At 34.0% G+C, this 18,540-nt stretch overlaps 1 protein-coding gene across 3 annotated transcripts in view; it reads left to right on the forward strand.

Annotated features, from left to right (window-relative positions):
* Tenm1 (teneurin transmembrane protein 1) overlaps positions 1-18,540 on the forward strand; it is a 559,933-nt gene that overhangs the window by 368,105 nt on the left and 173,288 nt on the right. For all 3 annotated transcript variants that reach the window (XM_028753445.1, XM_028754767.1, XM_028754112.1), the window contains exons 12-14: positions 6,483-6,668; positions 8,852-8,875; positions 10,707-10,853. In XM_028753445.1, the coding sequence (XP_028609278.1) occupies positions 6,483-6,668; positions 8,852-8,875; positions 10,707-10,853 (357 nt within the window). The remainder of the gene's footprint in view (positions 1-6,482; positions 6,669-8,851; positions 8,876-10,706; positions 10,854-18,540) is intronic.

Here is an 18,540-nt window from a genome sequence, read left to right on the forward strand (position 1 = left end):
CACACACACACACACACACACACACACACACACACACACACGAGTTTAACTCCATTGCCCAAGCTAGCTAGCCTTAAACTTTCAGCTTTCCTTTTGCCTCAGGTTCTATTACTTGCTTGCTTTTGATAAATTTTTTTTTAATTTCTTACAATATGTATGATTTCTTTTAAGTTTTTCAATCAACATTGCTTTTGCAGATTTATCCATATTGTGGCATTTTGCTATCAATCATTTTCTTACATTTTATCATTTTTCACATGATTGCTGCAATTAATTATTCGTTCTATTGCTGATGGGTGTTTGAAATGTGTCCATTCTGTCTAGCACCAATAATTCTTCTGTGAACACTTTTATACATACTTTTTGAAAAGCATTTGCTTGCTTTCACTCTGCCAAGAAAATCCTAAGTGGTGGAACTGTAGCATAACAAAATATATGTATGTTCTACTTGGCAGATAATTTACAATATTTTTCCAAACTGATCACACCAATCTACAGAGCTTCCTGTGATGCATGAGACACTTTTCTCTCAAATTATCTGTAACACATTACTGTCTATATCATTCATTTTACTTTCAACCATTGTAATGATTTTGAAAAGAATTATTTTCATTTGTATGTCCTTGCTATTTATATTTGTCCATTTAGAAACCCTTTCATATATTGACTATTCTCCTGCTGTTTTTACTATTAATTTGAAGCTCTTATAATACTCTAACTACAAAATCATTTTTAGTCATATATACTACCCAGTAGAATATCATTTCTCTGTCTTTTGGTAATTAGTTATTAATTTTAATGGACAAAATTATTGGATATTATATTTATTATTATATTTTAATGTCTCCTATAAAAATATCTTTCTATTATAAAGACTTGAAATTGTTATCTAGTGTTATATTTCAGCAGCATTGCTAGATAGTGCTTACCACATATTTTAAATTAATTTATTGTACAAAATAACTTAGCTATTTTCTCATGGATATTCAATCTCCGATACCATTTAATTTAAAACAATACTCTCTTTGCATGTCTGTAGGGTCAACTTCACCATAAATCAAGTTTTCTTATATGTATTGATTTTGTTGTGTGTACCCCTGTGCTAATATGGGCTAAGTTAATATGACTTTGTATTATGCTAGTCGGTCCTACTGTCATCTGCATAACTTTTTATCTTGTTGAACCTCTTCGTTTAGTTCATCAGTGTTCTCACAAATATGCAAATACCTATACACATGCTGACAGACACAAAGATACTAAGATATTCATTCATTTCATTGTGAAATGAAAGAACTTACCTTGAAAAAGGAGGATATTGAGCTTTCCAGTCCATGAACATTACATAGCTATCCATATTTTCAGGCCATTTCTCATTTTACTTAAAACATTTTATAGGTTTCAATGGAGGGCTTGAACATATTTTGTTAGTTGTTTTAGATTTAATTACATTACATAAGGTTTGATAAGAGGTACTTTCATTTTCATGCATTTCATTCATTTTATTTCATATGAGTTTTCTTTCTTGCATACTGTTTTCAGATGTCATGTTGTCTTATATTTTCACTTATAATATCTTTGCTAGAATTTTACATGTAGTTTATATTAACTTCATAAGACACATTTTAAAGGATGTCTACTTTTCTATTCTTTGGAAAATTTGTTTGTTTGTTTGTTTGTTTGTTTTTCGAGACAAGGTTTCTCTGTATAGCCCTGGCTGTCCTGGAACTCACTCTGTAGACCAGGCTGGCCTCGAACTCAGAAATCCGCCTGCCTCTGCCTCCCAACTGCTGGGATTAAAGGCATATACCACCACTACCCAGCTTTATAAATCTTTTTAACCTTAAAATTTGATCTATTTACAAATAGTGCCATCCAAGACTAGAGTTTTCTTTATTCTTTACCATGAGATTAAAGTTTTTTATGTGCTATCCAGTTTCTTTTGACTTGTGATGTTATAAATACGTGTTGTAGTTTTATAGTAATTGCTTATTTCATAACATGCTCAAATACATAGATTAAAAAAGCAATGATTTCCTATTTTCCATTCTTAATATTAATTAATAGAGTCATCTACATTTTTTGTCCTGATTGACTACTCCCCTCAAGGGAATTATCAACTTCATTGACCTATGCAAATAAAGTACTGTTTTTCTGTAAACTTTCTATAGTTATTTGCCACTGTTTCATTACTCTTGATTCTTGTAATATCATTTTCTTTGTTTTACTGTTTTTTGAATTTACTTTGATACAGTGATGGAAATTTCCTGTCCATTTTTCTATTTTGATGTTGTTGTCATTTCTTTATATTGAAAAAATATATAAGATGTGTTTTGGTCATGTTTTCCACCTCTCCAATTCCTCCTAGATCTCTCTCCCTCTCTATCCACCAATGTTGTTCTCTCTCTCTCTCTCTCTCTCTCTCTCTCTCTCTCTCTCTCTCCCTTTCTCTTTCTCTCTCCTGCCTCTCTTCCTCCCTCTCTGTAAAGACTAATAAGACAAAAACTGGAAAAACAAAGAAAACAAAGCAAAATGAAACAAAAAGGTCCACAAAACCATCATTGTACCATTGTGTTAATTTTGTGTTGGCCAATTGCTCCTGTGCATAATGCCTACCCTCAAGTTTGATTGATACACTCAGTGAGACGTCATTGGAGAATAGTGATTTCCTATTTGCCATGTATTAACTGTAGGTAGTTTCTTGGTTAGGGGTGGGACCCCCATGTGTACTTCCCCCTCTCAGTGCTTCCCTGTGTGGACTAAACCTGTACAGAACTTGTATTTGCTGTCACAGTCTGTGAGTTCATATGTGCATCAGCCTTCCAGTTTCCCTAGAGTCATCCCTCACCTCTGTGTATTAGAAACTGTCCACCTGCACTTCTGGCTCTTACAGTCTTTCCATTCCCTCTTACTTTCCTTATCATGAAGTCGTAGAGAGTAACTAATATCTATTTTTCAAATTGTCTTTGGCCATCACGAGACTGACAAAGTTTGCCTCAGCTTCTAGGCCTTTCTATCCTCAACTCAAACTGCCAGACACTGGTACAGGAAAAAGCATCCATAAATGTCAGAATCCTCTCACTGAGTTTTCTTTTTTTGTCTTGAAATTGATACAGTAATTCTTTATTGTATTAGGGAATCTATTATCTTCAAAAATATTTAAATATATTATCTACATGTCCTAGTTTTTATTAGAAAGTAATAGTAAAAAATATTGGATTCTATTATTAGAAACCAGGTCTTACATTTACATTTTTATATACAACCTTGATAAAGTACTTCATGCCTGTCTTGTGAATAATACAGAACTTTACAAGTATTTCAATTAGGATATTTCATATCATATATTATTATACAATAATATTTTCTCTCTACATTATTTCCTAACTCCCAAGTTTTTAGTTATCATATCCTGTCATTTAACCAGTGCTTCTCTATTTGTATGCGTGAACAAGGCAATATATAAGAAACATTTCCTTTTAGCCGTTGCCATCAGTCTTGACTTGAAATTTTTTAAATAAGAGCTTTCCTCTTAGGAAGATGTTTTCAGTTCCTAGTGTCATGAAGAAACCATTAAAGGAAGCAGATCATGATTTCAGATTCACCACAGGAACGGCTGTTAGAAGATCAAATCATCAATCAAAAATGTGGAGTCAAGATGTAGGAATCTCGAGCTAGTTTAAGATAATTCTATCGAAGCTACCACTTATTAGACGAATGTTTACCTTTTAAAATAGATTTTTCAGTGTTCTAGACATTTTTATGATCTGGTAGTCCTGTAAATGCCATTCCATTCATTCTTTTCCTTAATCCCATGTGGCCTTGCCACTAGCACTTTATCAGTATAGCTCTTTCTAGAGTCACTGACAGTATCTTGTTGATGAGTCCAGTGGGCTCATGTCAGACTATGTCTGAGAGGTCTATTAGAATAATAATCATACCATCCTTTTTTAAAAAATCATTTCTCTTTGAACTTTAGCAACTCCATAATTTTATTGGATTTCTTCCAAAAGTGCATTGCTGTCTTCTCAGTACCTTTCGATGGTGCCTCCTTTTCTTCTTGATACTTTTGTATGATATTTTATTAGAAAATGATAAAGTCTAACTGTTTTATCACAGCCTACATAGTTTTTAAATCAGTGAACATTTCAGAGGTTCTGCTATTGTATATCCTTTGGAGGCAGTTCAACCATCTCCATTACCTATATGATAAAGATTGTCAAATTATATCTCCAGATATAACCCATCCCACACACATATTCTAGTAATTAACTGATTTTTCCCATGATGCAGTATATAAACTATAAAGATAATATTTTTGGTGTTCTACTTGTGATTCCCCAAGCTTTTCCCATTTTACAGACAACATCATTATCCGTTAATTTATTGTTGTTTTTATTAATTTGCTCTTTATTTATCACATCCAAACTTGAGAAACTCCTGTTACTTATACCTCAAAAATATATCTCAAATCAATCCACTAGCCATTTAATATGTACATATTATTCCTTATGCTATATATGTAACACAAGCCAGATAGAAAATATTGATAAGTTGTTCAATGACACTAAGAGTTATGAGTCATTATTTCGTATTTCAAATCGCTATTTTCCATCAATCCCAAGTCTGAAAAAAATCAGAGGTTTGGAAGATGGTTCAGTTTACAAAGTGCTTACTCTACAAAAGTGAGACTCGAATTTCTTTCTTTTTTATGGTTTGCATTTTATTTGTTATCAGTATGCATTTCTTTATTAGTCTGTAATACATTTATTATTTTTACTGGTTAATTTATTTATTTAAGATTCAAATGTTATACCCCCTTCCTGGTTTCCCCTCCACAAACCCCCTACTCTACCCCCTTTCTCCTGCTTCTATGAATGTGCTACCCCACCCATCCAATCACTCCCGCCTCACCACCCTAGCATTCCCTATGCTGGAGCATCGAGCCTTCACAGGACCAAGGGCTTCCCCTCTCATTGATACCAGATAAGGCCATCCTCTGCTACATATATAGCTGTAGCAATGGGTCCCTCCATGTGTACTCTTTGGTTGGTAGTTTCGTCCCTGGGAGCTCTGGGGAGTCTGGTTGGTTGATATTATTGTTCTTCCTATGAGGTTGCAAACGTGAGGACTAGAATTTCTATTTTTGATACCACATAATAAAGGAGGGTAGATATGCTGCCCCACCTGTAATTACAGCACTCTGGAGGAAGAGACAGGGGATTCCTGGGGCAAGGTAGCTAGCTATAGTAGCCAAATAGGTAAGCTAGGTTCAACAATGGACTCTTCCTCATTGAATAAAATGGACAGCCATCAAGAAAGAGACTTGATATCAAAGTCTGGCCTACATACATAGGCACACACATGTGTATATATATCTATACATGTGCATCCATATACATGTAAACATACATGTGGTACATACATGCAAAACACAATAGTAAATTAGTAAGCAAATCAATTCAAATTTTAATAAATTCTACAGATATTGCTTTATCATAAAGATATTGTCACATCCTGGAGGATTAACTTCATATCTACAGATTTTATTAATATTATTGTAACCAAATCACTCTTAACATGCAATTTCATTTCAAATTTTAGACTATGAAAATGATAACTCAACTTCCAGACTACCCTTTTTTCCATTTCAAGGGTATATGACCATTAAACATCAAACATTGTATTCCTTCAGAAAGTTTTGATCCCTTCTCTTCTAGTGAGAGAATTAGATAAGAAAGGAGTTTGTCAAGCTTTAATTTTGGTTTATCTACTGTCATGATTTTATTAATATTCAACAATTCTCATCAAGAAGTCAAGGAGACAAAGCAGACAACTTTGGCAAAGCCAGGACACACCATCATTATATTGACTAAACATTGAATAGCATTTCAGGATAAGAAGGCTTTGTACTTTAATCAACAAGGACTCATTTCATATGCTTAAAATAAATGCAAATATTGATTGTGTGATCAGATAAACTAGTTGATTGCTGTCATTGGAAGCCGTGCCTTTTGTGTATTATGAATTTTATTATGTTAGTTTCTTTCCAATATTATCTTCCTAAGTTAGCTTGGAATACTATTTTACTGTCATCATCCACTGTGAATTCATATAGTATCATAAAATAACTCAATATTATGTGTGATCCTAATGAATTTTTAAGGAATAGTCCCAGACAATTGTTAGACATACAATTCCTTTCTAAGTCTTGATGACATTATCATTCTATGGACTTAAAATCAATTTGCCCTAAAATTTATTTTATAGAGTCTTAACTACCTTCTTTGCAAAGTTCCATGCACATTTACTCAGACATAAGAAATGTTTGTGATGTTTTGTTTATATATTTTTTAAATGTTCATAAACATTTCATTTAAGCTATCAGTGTAAGCTGCAATGTTTGTTCATTCTGATGACTTCAGGAAGGAAAGACTGTTGACTTTAACTAAATGTGTTGATATGCCCTTTGTGAATTTCCACAGAGCTCTGTACCATGGAGTGTGGTAGCCATGGGGTCTGCTCAAGGGGAATATGCCAATGTGAAGAAGGTTGGGTAGGACCAACATGTGAGGAACGTTCCTGTCACTCTCACTGTGCTGAGCATGGCCAATGCAAAGATGGAAAATGTGAGTGTAGCCCTGGATGGGAGGGCGACCACTGCACAATTGGTAAGTATCAGCATACTTCGATTAAAGTCAGTTGGGCTAATATAAGAAGTTAAGAGAATTCTAGTGACTCAGTTGACAAGCTAACATAACACAGTTTGAAGTTGGAGAAGGGAGAGGAGAAATATTGGCTACAAATTTTTGTGAACTAAGAGGTTTCTTCTTTGACAGCCATGTACTGATTTCTTCCATCATTTCTTGTTACTTTAGTGTTCCTTATATTTTTCTGCCTTTCAAGCACTTTAAGTTACTCAAATGAAAGATGATACATTGGAATAAAGTGCCATTAGTTAACAAGACAAGTGCTTTTGTTGATAGTAACATTCACTGTCCATTTTTCCTTTTGAAAAGTATAGGTTATTTCAATTGAAAGCACCTACAGGCAATTTCATTAAATGGGACTACTTTAACAGAGCCCATTTAACATAGTTAGTGGCTGTCTTTAATGTATATGAAAAAGACACTCCTGACCTATTATCAATAGAGCATCTGCATTGAATTGTCTATCTTTATTCAGTAGTACAGAATTTATACTGAAGCATTCACCCTTTCTCACAACCTAGTCATCAATTTCACAAGTTTTCAAACCACAGCCAGACAGAAGACGCTGTAGGCATGTGGTGCCTATGTAGTAATTATCAAATCATGTGGTACTCACAATATAAAAGAGATTACTAATAACTAAGATTTCAATTGCAAAATAGTTTCATTTTCAAATAAACCAAAGCCTTCTATTGTGTACATATCAACCACAAAGCTTTCTTGTACTTTGTCTTATTGTGTTTATTATGATTTCCGTAATAAAATATCTCTACAAAATTAACTCAGGTTAGAAAGAGTATATTTTAGCCCACCATTCCAGGTTCCAGTCCACCATAGTAAAGAAGTCACAGTGTCAGGAGCTAAAGAGAGTTGGGCATACCACACTCATAATCAGAAAGAGAGCACAGTAAATGTGCGCATGCTTGTGCTCAGATCACGTTCTCCATGATTTACAGTTCAGGATCCCCTGCATAGGGAATGCACACACTAGTCTTCCCATCTCAAATAATGTAATCACAATAATCTCCCACAGACATGCCCACAGGCCAACCTGTTCTAAACATCCCTTTAGAGAGACTCTTCCCAGCTAGTTGTAGACTGTGTCAAATCATAGTCAAAACTAACCATTATAAATGTACAAAGAAATAAATGTGAATGTACAGTTCTCATTGTTCTACAAGGGAAGTTGGTCACAGTGTTCCATGGGCATTTCCACGACTAGAAAGAAAAGGTGCACCAATAAAAGGCAGGAGTGATCTTTTGTTTTTGGTAATTTACTTTTATGTTTAATTTATTTCTATAATTACTTTAGCATATTTTTTCTCCTCTCCTAACTACAGAAAAAATCTTTCCACCTCCCTACTCACACAATTTCATGTTCTTTCTCTCTCTAAAGAAAAACAAAACAGAACCAAAATTATATAAATAAAAGTACACTCAAAAATGTGATTTGTGTTGGCCAACTACTCCTGAACATGAGCCAGCCTTGAGGAAGCGTTATGATAGACAATCCATTTTCAGCTTTTTTTCTCCTAGTAGACTGTACTGTGACTTTCACTTTTAGGTGATATTATTTTGTTATAATGCCTTGAATCTGTCAAAGCAATGCCTAATATACACTATTCTACTACAGGTACAGTAAGTCTTGTTCTATGACTGTGGGAATATTTAAGAATCATTTAAAAAGTGGTGAAGGCTGACAGATGCAGCTTAAGTAATTACATTCTTCACTAGAGTAAGTTTATTGCCTTCACATGAGAAGATTTAAGTACTGTGATGATTACCAAAGGTGGTTGTTCCAGAACTCTCTTCTAAAGATATACCCAACAAGAACATACAGCTTCTTTCATAGAAGTTATTAGTGAAATGTTAAAAAAAAAAACACTTCTCATACATTTAGTGAAATATGACACTTTTAAGAAAGCCTATTGGGGTTTCTTGCAGAAAAGACATTAATAGCTTCCCCACATAAAATATTATTCGCAAAATACACAGGCCAGTGTACCAATTTTTGAGCTTCAGGCGTTTCAACAATTCATAGTTTGCTGTTATCCTTCCAGACAACAGATGGTAAACCATTAGTATATGTTGTATAATTTTGGTCCCCCAGAAATATATTCAATCATTCTTTTCCTCTCTTTTAGCTCACTACTTAGATGCTGTTCGAGGTAAGACTTTTTCTTAAGAGCAGAAATGATCTTTTCAAACAACTGTGCATGTGGGAGAACAAAGGTAGTGTTTTACTTGTAGTTGCTTGGTTACATTTGGTTGCTTGGTTGGTTTCTTTCTGGTTTTCACTTTGGGCAATTTTATTTCAATGTACTACTGCTGTGTTTATACTAATGAGACTAGAAGATAACTTGCTTTTCTAACATCCAAGTCACCACTGCTACAGTATAAAATGGACTAACTATTATAAGGACTCTTTTGTTTGTTCTCTGTAGAAAATTGTGGGGGGAGGTTGCAGATACACATACATATGTCTACAATTACTAAGCAAACTAAGTTAAGGTAGGCAGATGAAGTGTTCTTCAAAAAATCTATCTCTGTCCACGTATAAAATTCTTATGTCTTTCTGAGTACCTTAACCTCTGTCTCTCCAGGGATTTGCTTTTCACAGAGACAATGGATTTCCTGTCAAATATGTAGTGTTTTTGTATTCCAAACCACCTTGGGTTTTTTTTCTCCATTGAGTATCTACAAGAATAGAAATAGAGAAATTCCTTTTCCAAGGCTATGTATATTTGTTCTGTGCCATCACTTGAGGATATGATACTCATAAAACTTATCATATTTTCTATAAGCCATCTGCTATTTTAAAGTTTTATTTCCTTGAAAATCAGTTGGGAAGAAGATGAGGTTACTTCTATGACATTCTAAAACTTAAGTTTATATTTATCCTTCTGAAATTTTTTGAAGGCATACATTAAAAAGAATGTTGCTTGGACTACCCCAATAAAAGCCAGGTCTGGCCTTGTATGACTATTGGAAAAATACTCAAGATGTATTATTATTTTTATTATTACTATTATCATAATCATCATTATAATTATGATCATTGTATCCATATATCTGGCAATGATCACTTAAAACATGCAGTTTCTTTTTGATAGTGCCTATCTCTGAACTACTGTTAGAAAGAGTAAGACACATTTTTAGGAGGTACTAAAGAAAAGAAGCTGAATTCTAAAAAATTATAATTGCCTGCATCTGTGCTTTATTAATTAGCCAAAAGCTATTTAAAATCCATACTTTCTCCTGAGTTTATTTTTTCCAGTTATTCTCTAAAATGCTGGGACCCTATGTATGGCATCCTTTAATTCCATAAACATTTTCTAAGTACTTAATATTATTATTATAAACACAATAGTATGCTGAGTTTTGCAAGAGGTATCGCAGAAGTAAAATTCCCAGTGCTTAACCCTCAGACCAATAATAATCTTGAAAATCTGAATAGATACAAATTTAGTATAGCACTTCTCTAAAGAAGAAGCAAATATACAGTGGTATGGTCTGAATTATAAACCAACATATCTATGTCATGAAGCACTAGATCACAAAGGGAAAACCATCACAAGTTAGAAGTAAACGAAGAAAGTTTCTCTTCATTGAAACTGCTGTCTTTCTTCAACTTATTGGCCATAACTAGATACAACATCATCTATCCAATTTGGGGAGAAATAAGGAGATAGGTTTTTCTAAAAGAAACAAAAAATATTTCTTGTCCCCACTAGTTTTCCTCCTATCTGAACTAGAGGTTGGGAATTGAGGTTAGCATTAATAACACTTAATTGGCTCTCTAAGGAAAAACACTGCAAAGTCAGGGATAACAAGTTCCCTGGGAAGGTGTTGCAAGTAAGCAAGCTCCTCTTGCATTTATTCAGCACCTCTTCTGAACAGAGCCCAGATGATTAAATTCTTCCCTGTGGGCAGATGCATCACTGTTGGCCAATCCCATTCTGGTGGCTCTGTGATTGCTACCCTCTGCTGTCTTTTCAGATGGCTGTCCAGGGCTCTGCTTTGGAAATGGACGATGTACCCTGGATCAAAATGGTTGGCACTGTGTGTGTCAGGTTGGTTGGAGTGGAACAGGCTGCAACATCGTCATGGAAATGCTTTGTGGCGACAACTTGGACAATGATGGAGGTAAGATATTTACTACATGTTCATATAAGAAAGCAATAGGTGTGCCTCTAAGCACAGTTGTAATCAGCCTTGCCAAGGGCAAAAATTTAGAACCTTAAGTATCAATAATATTGAGGTGTATGTGGTTGTACTGTTTTTAATTTCAGTAATACTTTCAAGATATTATTTATTATTGAAAATTACTATGACTGTGCAATACTTCAAATGTTTTGCATGTATTATATCTCACTTAATTGTAACCCATAAATAGGTATAGATATTGTGTCTCAAAAACTAATAAATAAAACATCATGTTCAACTCTCAAAAGCAAAAATTTATCAGAAATTAGTGTCCTCTGAAAGTCATTAAGTGTTACTAGGAGGTAGCAACACAAGAGCGAGCTCTACATAATTGAGAACAAAGAAAATATTTCATTTGTGTACAGTACAAACTATATTAGCATCTGACAAACCCAGTATGATGATTTAGTTTGGCCTAACTTTTGCATACTTTCTAGGCAAGGAAATGTAAAATTAACAACAAAATCCTTTTCTTATTACGGTATCTTGGGTTAAATGAATTAGATTATGAAGTGTGAGGCCTATTTACTGTATTTGTGAGACAATTACATTTTTTATACTTTCCATCAAAAGCAAAAAGAAATCAGTGTGGGCTTAGGCACTCACCTGGTTGTAAAATTTTCTTCCATGGTTTGGGAAGATGACTCTGTTGACTGAGCCTTCTCCTCCCAGCACTGGAAAGACAAATATAGGGGATCTCTAACACAATCTCCCTAGCTAAACTAGACTGAAGTGGTCGGCGAGAGATTCTGCCTAAATAAATAAAATGGAGAATAATCAAGACATACATCCAATATCAGCTTCAATCCTCCATACATGTTCACATAAACACGTATACACACACACACATGTACCACCCATATCTTGTAACATGTATATACACATATACACATGCAAACACATGCAAAATGCATTTTTTCCTTTACATGTGATGTATAGGAAAAGCAAAAGAGAATTGATAATAAAAAGTATTAAATGCATAGAATGTGGTTGTAAATATGAAAAGAGATAATTCAAGTAACCACATAAAATGTAATAGAGGACATAACAGAGAGAGAGAGAGAGAGAGAGAGAGAGAGAGAGAGAGAGAGAGAGAGAGAGAATATTAGAGAATGGGAGAGCATACCATTTTCGAAAAATTCTATTTCCTACCTACATAACTTGAGGTTTTGTTTTAAATAAATGATATAATGATCCACTGCTTGGCTGGGTTTTAAAGCTCTAAGGTTCATCTTTCCTTTCCTTGGCTTTCATCTCCTCACTCTAGGTATGGTTTCTGGTATACCATCTCTCCACTCATATGTATATGTCCACTATTTAATTCACTCAAGCCATGCTCTCCGTGAAATCTGTGACTTCTGTCTCCTCAATTTCCCCTGGTGTTTATAGTATACAGCATACAATTGCACCCTTAATCATATATCTTTCTGTTTTTCTTGATACATGTCAGGCAAGACACATGTGCCCTAGCTATTTTCCAAATATAATTGATAGCAATGGTAATTTACTTGTGTGCAGAATTTACTTAGAACCAAGCACCATGCAGAGAATCTTATATGAGATATCTAATTTTAAAACTTTGGTGTAGGAAACTCAATTGGTGATACTTTTACAATTTATAAAACTAGGCACAGGGACATGAATTAAGTTTATAAAGATTATATAGCACGGAACTGAGAAGTTTAAGTGTAAACCTGGATGAGACAACCCATTCGTGTAATTAATAGAGCTTTCCTATCTGATGTGTTGATTGAAAGGTTATAGTCACAAAATATATTAGCAACCTATGCATTTATAATTTCTGGCTCAATTAAAGTTGGGCCAAAATAAGTTTCGTGACTTTGTCAGGCAATAAAAATTATGGAATATTTAATTATCAAGAATCCTTTGACTTCAAGGTCATATCAAGGCAGCCAAAAATGTTTAATGGATGGATCAATTAAACATGAATGAATTATTGGATTATCAATTCTCAATGTCTATGGAATATGTGGGCATAAAAAACATAGGAGATTTTACTGAATGTGCATTGACCTCCGAACATTTATTAAAACTGCGTATCTATATGCAAATTGAAAATCAAAGGCTTGATAAGAGCTCAGGATAGCTTATAATTGTCTCTTTAGGGAGTAGGGTTGGAACGCTCTGTGAGAGTTTCAATTACCATTTTTCCTTTAGTGGAAGTAAGATGATATTGATGACAAATATAGATTTGTCTCTACTTTAAGATAGAAAGATAGATGGAGTAACCACTAAAAGTCCCATGACTAAGATTTTAGGCCAATAATTCCATTTCTACAATGTTTATATGCTACCCCAAAGAACACATTGCAAATACCCTACATTTGGGGATCTCACCTTTCCAGATTCTCAAAAGGACAGAGTCATTTAGCTGCCTATGACTAATGATTAGTGTCTTTGTTTGTATATGTGTATGTGCTTTAATTAAGTCAAAAGGTGGCATTCAATTGAACCTTCCTGAAAAAAAGTAATCCTAATTTTTAAAATGCAATTCTTAAGAAATCTTCCAATCAAAAACACATCACTTTCAAGCAATTGCTTCAAGTAGCTGCTACCTGATTACTCCATATTACACCTGATACTTAGGACTGTTTAGGATTTTTCTTGCATCCTAATCACCATTGAATATTCATTAGAACCGCTGCTACATCCTGAAGCTTTGACTTTAGTTACACTCTGATCTCAATGCATTGTGACTCTTAGTAAGTAATTGGGCTGCATTGAATATGTAAGTGACACAGCTTCCCTGTAAGATACCTAAAGAGGTCCTTGAAGACAAATAACCTTTGGATTTTTTCCCTAACAATCAAAGGAAAGAGAAAGGTCTCTCATTCTAAGCACTAATTATTATAGAAGTCACAGCTCTGTCAAATACTGTGGCCACAGTTATCCCTGAACAAGTTAGCATTTACCATTTGCAGAGTCCTAAGCATGAAGGAGATATAACATCATGGGAACCACCTTTTGATTTGTTAGTCATGTGTCTTGAATTGAAATTTTATAACTATGATAACAAACTTTTACAAGCCCAAGGAAAAGAATAAGCATTGTATTAACCATGTCTGAATACCTAAAACACACAGTAAGGGAAGCTTCCAACAGTAAAGTCTATTTCAAAACTTTCATAGACAGATCAACACAACCAAATAAAAGCCCTGGAACATGCGCAAGCACAAATTTAAATTTATTGTATCATTAAGTCAGCATCAAAAAGTCAGTGTGAAGGAGCTGAGGATATAGCTCAGTAAAGTGTTTGTCACACAAGCATGTGGACCTCAGTCCAATTCCCTGTACCTATGGGAAAACATAAAACTTAGCTTGGTGACAAGCACCTAGAATTTCAGTGTTGGGAAAACAGAAAATGGAAGATCCCTGGAACAGGCTAGCCAGCCAGACTAGCTAAATTGCTCCATGAATTTCAGGTTCAGAACTCCAGGTTCAATGACAGACCTTGTCAGAGAGAGAAAAAGAGAAAGGGGGAGGGGCAGACACAGACAAAGATACAGACACAGAGAGAAACAGCAAGATGGTTCAGCGCATAAAGATGCTTGCCACACAAGCCTAGAGACCTGAGTTCAATCTTCAAATCCCCAGAACCAATGCAAAGTAGAAGGAGGGGCACCAAGTCCACAAACTTGTCCTCTGACCTTCACATTAACAGAGTAGCTTGTCTGTCCCTACACATATATCATTTTGCATAAGCATGCACAAATATATACACATGTGTATATACATGTTAAAATGAAATTTTTTTAAAGAAGGTAAAAAGCAATTAAGGAAGACAAACAATATCAACTTGTGGACTCTACAAACATATGCATTCATATATACACAGAAACACATGATTACATATAAACACATACACACTACATACACAAAACCAAAAAGGGCAGCAGGAGAAAGAAGCATTATGAAGTATATGGTGTTGAGACAACTATGAAGAAACAAATAGATTTTTAATTCATACTGTGTACCTAAAGAAAAAGAAATATATTCTAGTTGGATTATTGAATTAAATGCTAAAGAAAGCAGAAATTACTGCTCTCAAAGTGCAAAAGAAATTCATTACTATAAAAGCAATGGGAGAACTTAAAATGGGCAGAAAAGTAACAAATCTAATGTTAAAATTTTAAACCATTTTATAATATTTGGAAAATTTAAACATCATCCAATATCTACATTTTTGGAGAGATCACATTTCACTGTCTACACAAAAGCTATATGTATTTTAACATAAGAAAAATTCAGCTTGTTTTAGTCCCACTAGTCAGATCTCAAATGTACAATAGCCACATCTAACTACTTACTAGACAATACAGAACTAGAGACTCTCAGTGTTTAATTGGTTAGCACAGACTCACACATTATATCCAAAGTCTACATGATAGGTAGAAGTTCCACATTGAATACCCAGGTTTTCAGTAATTATTACTGCCTTTTTTTTCAAGTGTTTTTCTTAGCATCATCAGATACATGAAATAATAAACAAGGTAAGTTTCTGTTTCTATGAAGCTTATGCTTTAACAACAGGAACAGATACTAAACAAAGATTCTCATCAATGGTTCTATATTTAAATTTGTAAGTTTGCTACAAAAAAAAATTGAGTGTGGATAAATGTACACGGAGGCCATAACTTAATCTGAGAGATGAGAAAGGCATTACATGGTTCCAGTAGACATTGTGGAGAGTAGAATGAAGCTGTAGTTTCTGGGCCACAAAGATTTGGTGATCTAACACTATTCAAAAGTACACAGACACCACATCACACCGAGCATTGTGTGTTTTGTCGGATATTCAGTCAAATAGTGAAGATCTCATCTTATTCACTCTACTTACAAAGGAAGAAAATTGATATCTGATATAATAAAAAGATTACAGAAGAATATTAAGATATAGAATGAAAATATGTAACCCAATGCCCCCTCTTCTCTGGCCTCTTAAATATGTCTCCTTATGTGCCCCAGCTTCTCTTGTAGAAAGTGTTTTAGTGGTCTATGTTCATATATGTTGGCAAAATCTGTAAGTTAAATGACTAAAAGAGAATGGTTTTCAAGGAATTGTTCTTCATAATAAGTCACCATTCATTAAAACCAGTAACTGTTTCTAGATAGAAAATAGCACCATGATTGAATGAACACATATAACTCATGGATCAATAAACCTCATATTTTGCATGTCCCCAGCATGCTCGAGTTTAGTAAATAGGGAAATAAAAGACAATGAGCAGTGATTTTGATAGCATTTGTTCCATTTAAGGGCCTTCCATTTTGCCTGATGCGTTAATTGAAGTTTTGTTAATCTCTAGCTAAATTTATAATTGTCCTAGAAGTAGGAATTTTGAGCATTGATGGACCTCCTTAGTCTATAACCACAAAAAAAGTTAAACTTCGATCTAGCCTGTATCCAAGTGATAACAGCTCCATAAATAAATAAAATTCAATGAATAAGGAGTTTTGTATTAAGGTATTGCCTACCAACTTAGACTCATATGGTGTCCTAGCTACTCAAAGCTTGTTCCTAAGTGAATACATTCCAATGACCTGATTGTGATGAACAGTTTTAAGACTATTTCCATAAGCTGAATATTTTAAACTGCCATTGGAACCCAACTATAAGACTCTATCCCTAAATATCTTGTAGATTTTACTGTCCACAACTTGGCATATATCTAATATTTATCAACCACTAGATATAAACTAGACTGTGTATATCTTCATGATTATCTTTTCAACTTTACTGGATTTCATCTATATCACTGTAACCATTGTCAAGTCTATAAATATATCTAACACCCACAAATGTTCCCTTCTGTATCTTAGTAATTTTTAAGATCTATCATGTTATGAGATTTTGAGTGGATAATACCATGTTATAGTATATATAAAGCTACTCAAGAGGCGAGAGTGGGTGAGTCGGTGGAGAAACACCTTTTTAGAGGTGGGGTGGGGGGATTCATAGAGGGGAGACTTGAAAGGGGATAACATTTGAAATGTAAACAAATAAAATGATTAATACATTTTATGAATTTCTAGATAGAACACTGTATGTTAATATGACTCCCACATAACTATGGAATCACATTAGTCTCTTTTCCTATATTTATGAAAGGAACCTGAGAATATCTATATAAAATTTTTTGCAGAAGTTAGCTTAGATGATACATTTGGAAGTACCTAATACTTAGAAAATATTAACTAGTTGAAACCAAGTTGAAAATTCTTAAGGATATCTCACCAAAACTTAGGTGTCCATTCCTAGCCAGACATAGTATGGGTATTATGAGTAACTTCATTAGAGGCTTCGGACAACATGAGTTTCTCCTATATTGTTCATATCTCCTTTGCTATTCTAATCAAGGGCACACATGTGCTAGCCAAACATTTTTTCGTAATGACTTGATTACACAGAAATAAACAGTATCCTTGATCATCATCGACATGAATTGAACCAATTGGAATAGACCCAAATTGGTTGGCAAACCTAAGTAAACACCATGTTTAGTCTTTGAAGACAGTGTAACCTCTGTCTTTTTTGCTCTCTTTTATTTTTATTCCCTTAAGGAAAACAATCTCTGAAAAAAAATCAGCTAACGTATGATATGTTCATATCTGACACCCTGAGCTTGGCTGTCAGTAGGGCGCCACAGCTTCCAATTCAGAACAATAAAAGAACTGTTAATAGCCCAAAAAAATACACACATCCAGTGTGACTGTCATTTGCACTTCTTTGTAACAGTCTAGACATACTGTTTGGAGTGTTATCCAATGTGATAATTGGTAAGTAGATATTTGTTCCTGTGCTGGGTTTGTCTGCAAATTATAATTTAAGGTTGCATGCTATTGTTGGTGGCATCCCTGCTACTTTTCTAAACTCAACAGTGCCTTGCTTTTTCTTTTTGAGGAAAAGGAAATCTTGTAGGGTCAGCTCTGCACATAATAAGCATGCATAATAAGCATTACTAAATATAAGTGATTGCTTTGAATTCTATATCACATTACTAGATGAGAATGTGATTCCCACTTTTGAATTAGTTCAATGTTTAGTTTTAGAATCCAATTTTGAAGATTAATATGACATGAATATTTATTTAAAATCAACTTATTTTCTGTAATAAGTTGGAATCATAGTTGATAGAACGAGACCTGTCAATGTCCAAAACTATTATTAGTGCATTTGGTAATGTTTACCAAGCATGACATTAAGTGCTTCTATGTACATTATGCCAATTAAAAAAATCACAGTTCAATAAAAATGAATAAAGATAAGTTTGCATTTGACACTCATTTTTTTTCATGTTTTGTGTATAAGGTGCCAACAGCAAACATTACGAAAACTCTTTTAATCCATCTGATATTTTTGCCAACTTTTTTATAGTTCAGATATTTAATTAGCAGAAGAGTAAAAAGATAAAGCACTAATAAGTGGCTGAAAATATTTTATCATAGCAAGAGGTAGCAATGTTATCTAAAATCCAGGGAATATCTGTTAATTTATTTTGATAAATGATGAAAGAAGGGAACTTATTCTGAAACAAAACCACAAGTAAAAGTCACTAAAGGAAAAGAAAAGAAAAGAAAAGAAAAGAAAAGAAAAGAAAAGAAAAGA

The sequence above is a fragment of the Grammomys surdaster genome, unplaced genomic scaffold (genome assembly GCF_004785775.1).
Source record: "Grammomys surdaster isolate TR1022 unplaced genomic scaffold, NIH_TR_1.0 60, whole genome shotgun sequence".
Classification (NCBI taxonomy): Eukaryota; Metazoa; Chordata; class Mammalia; order Rodentia; family Muridae; genus Grammomys; species Grammomys surdaster.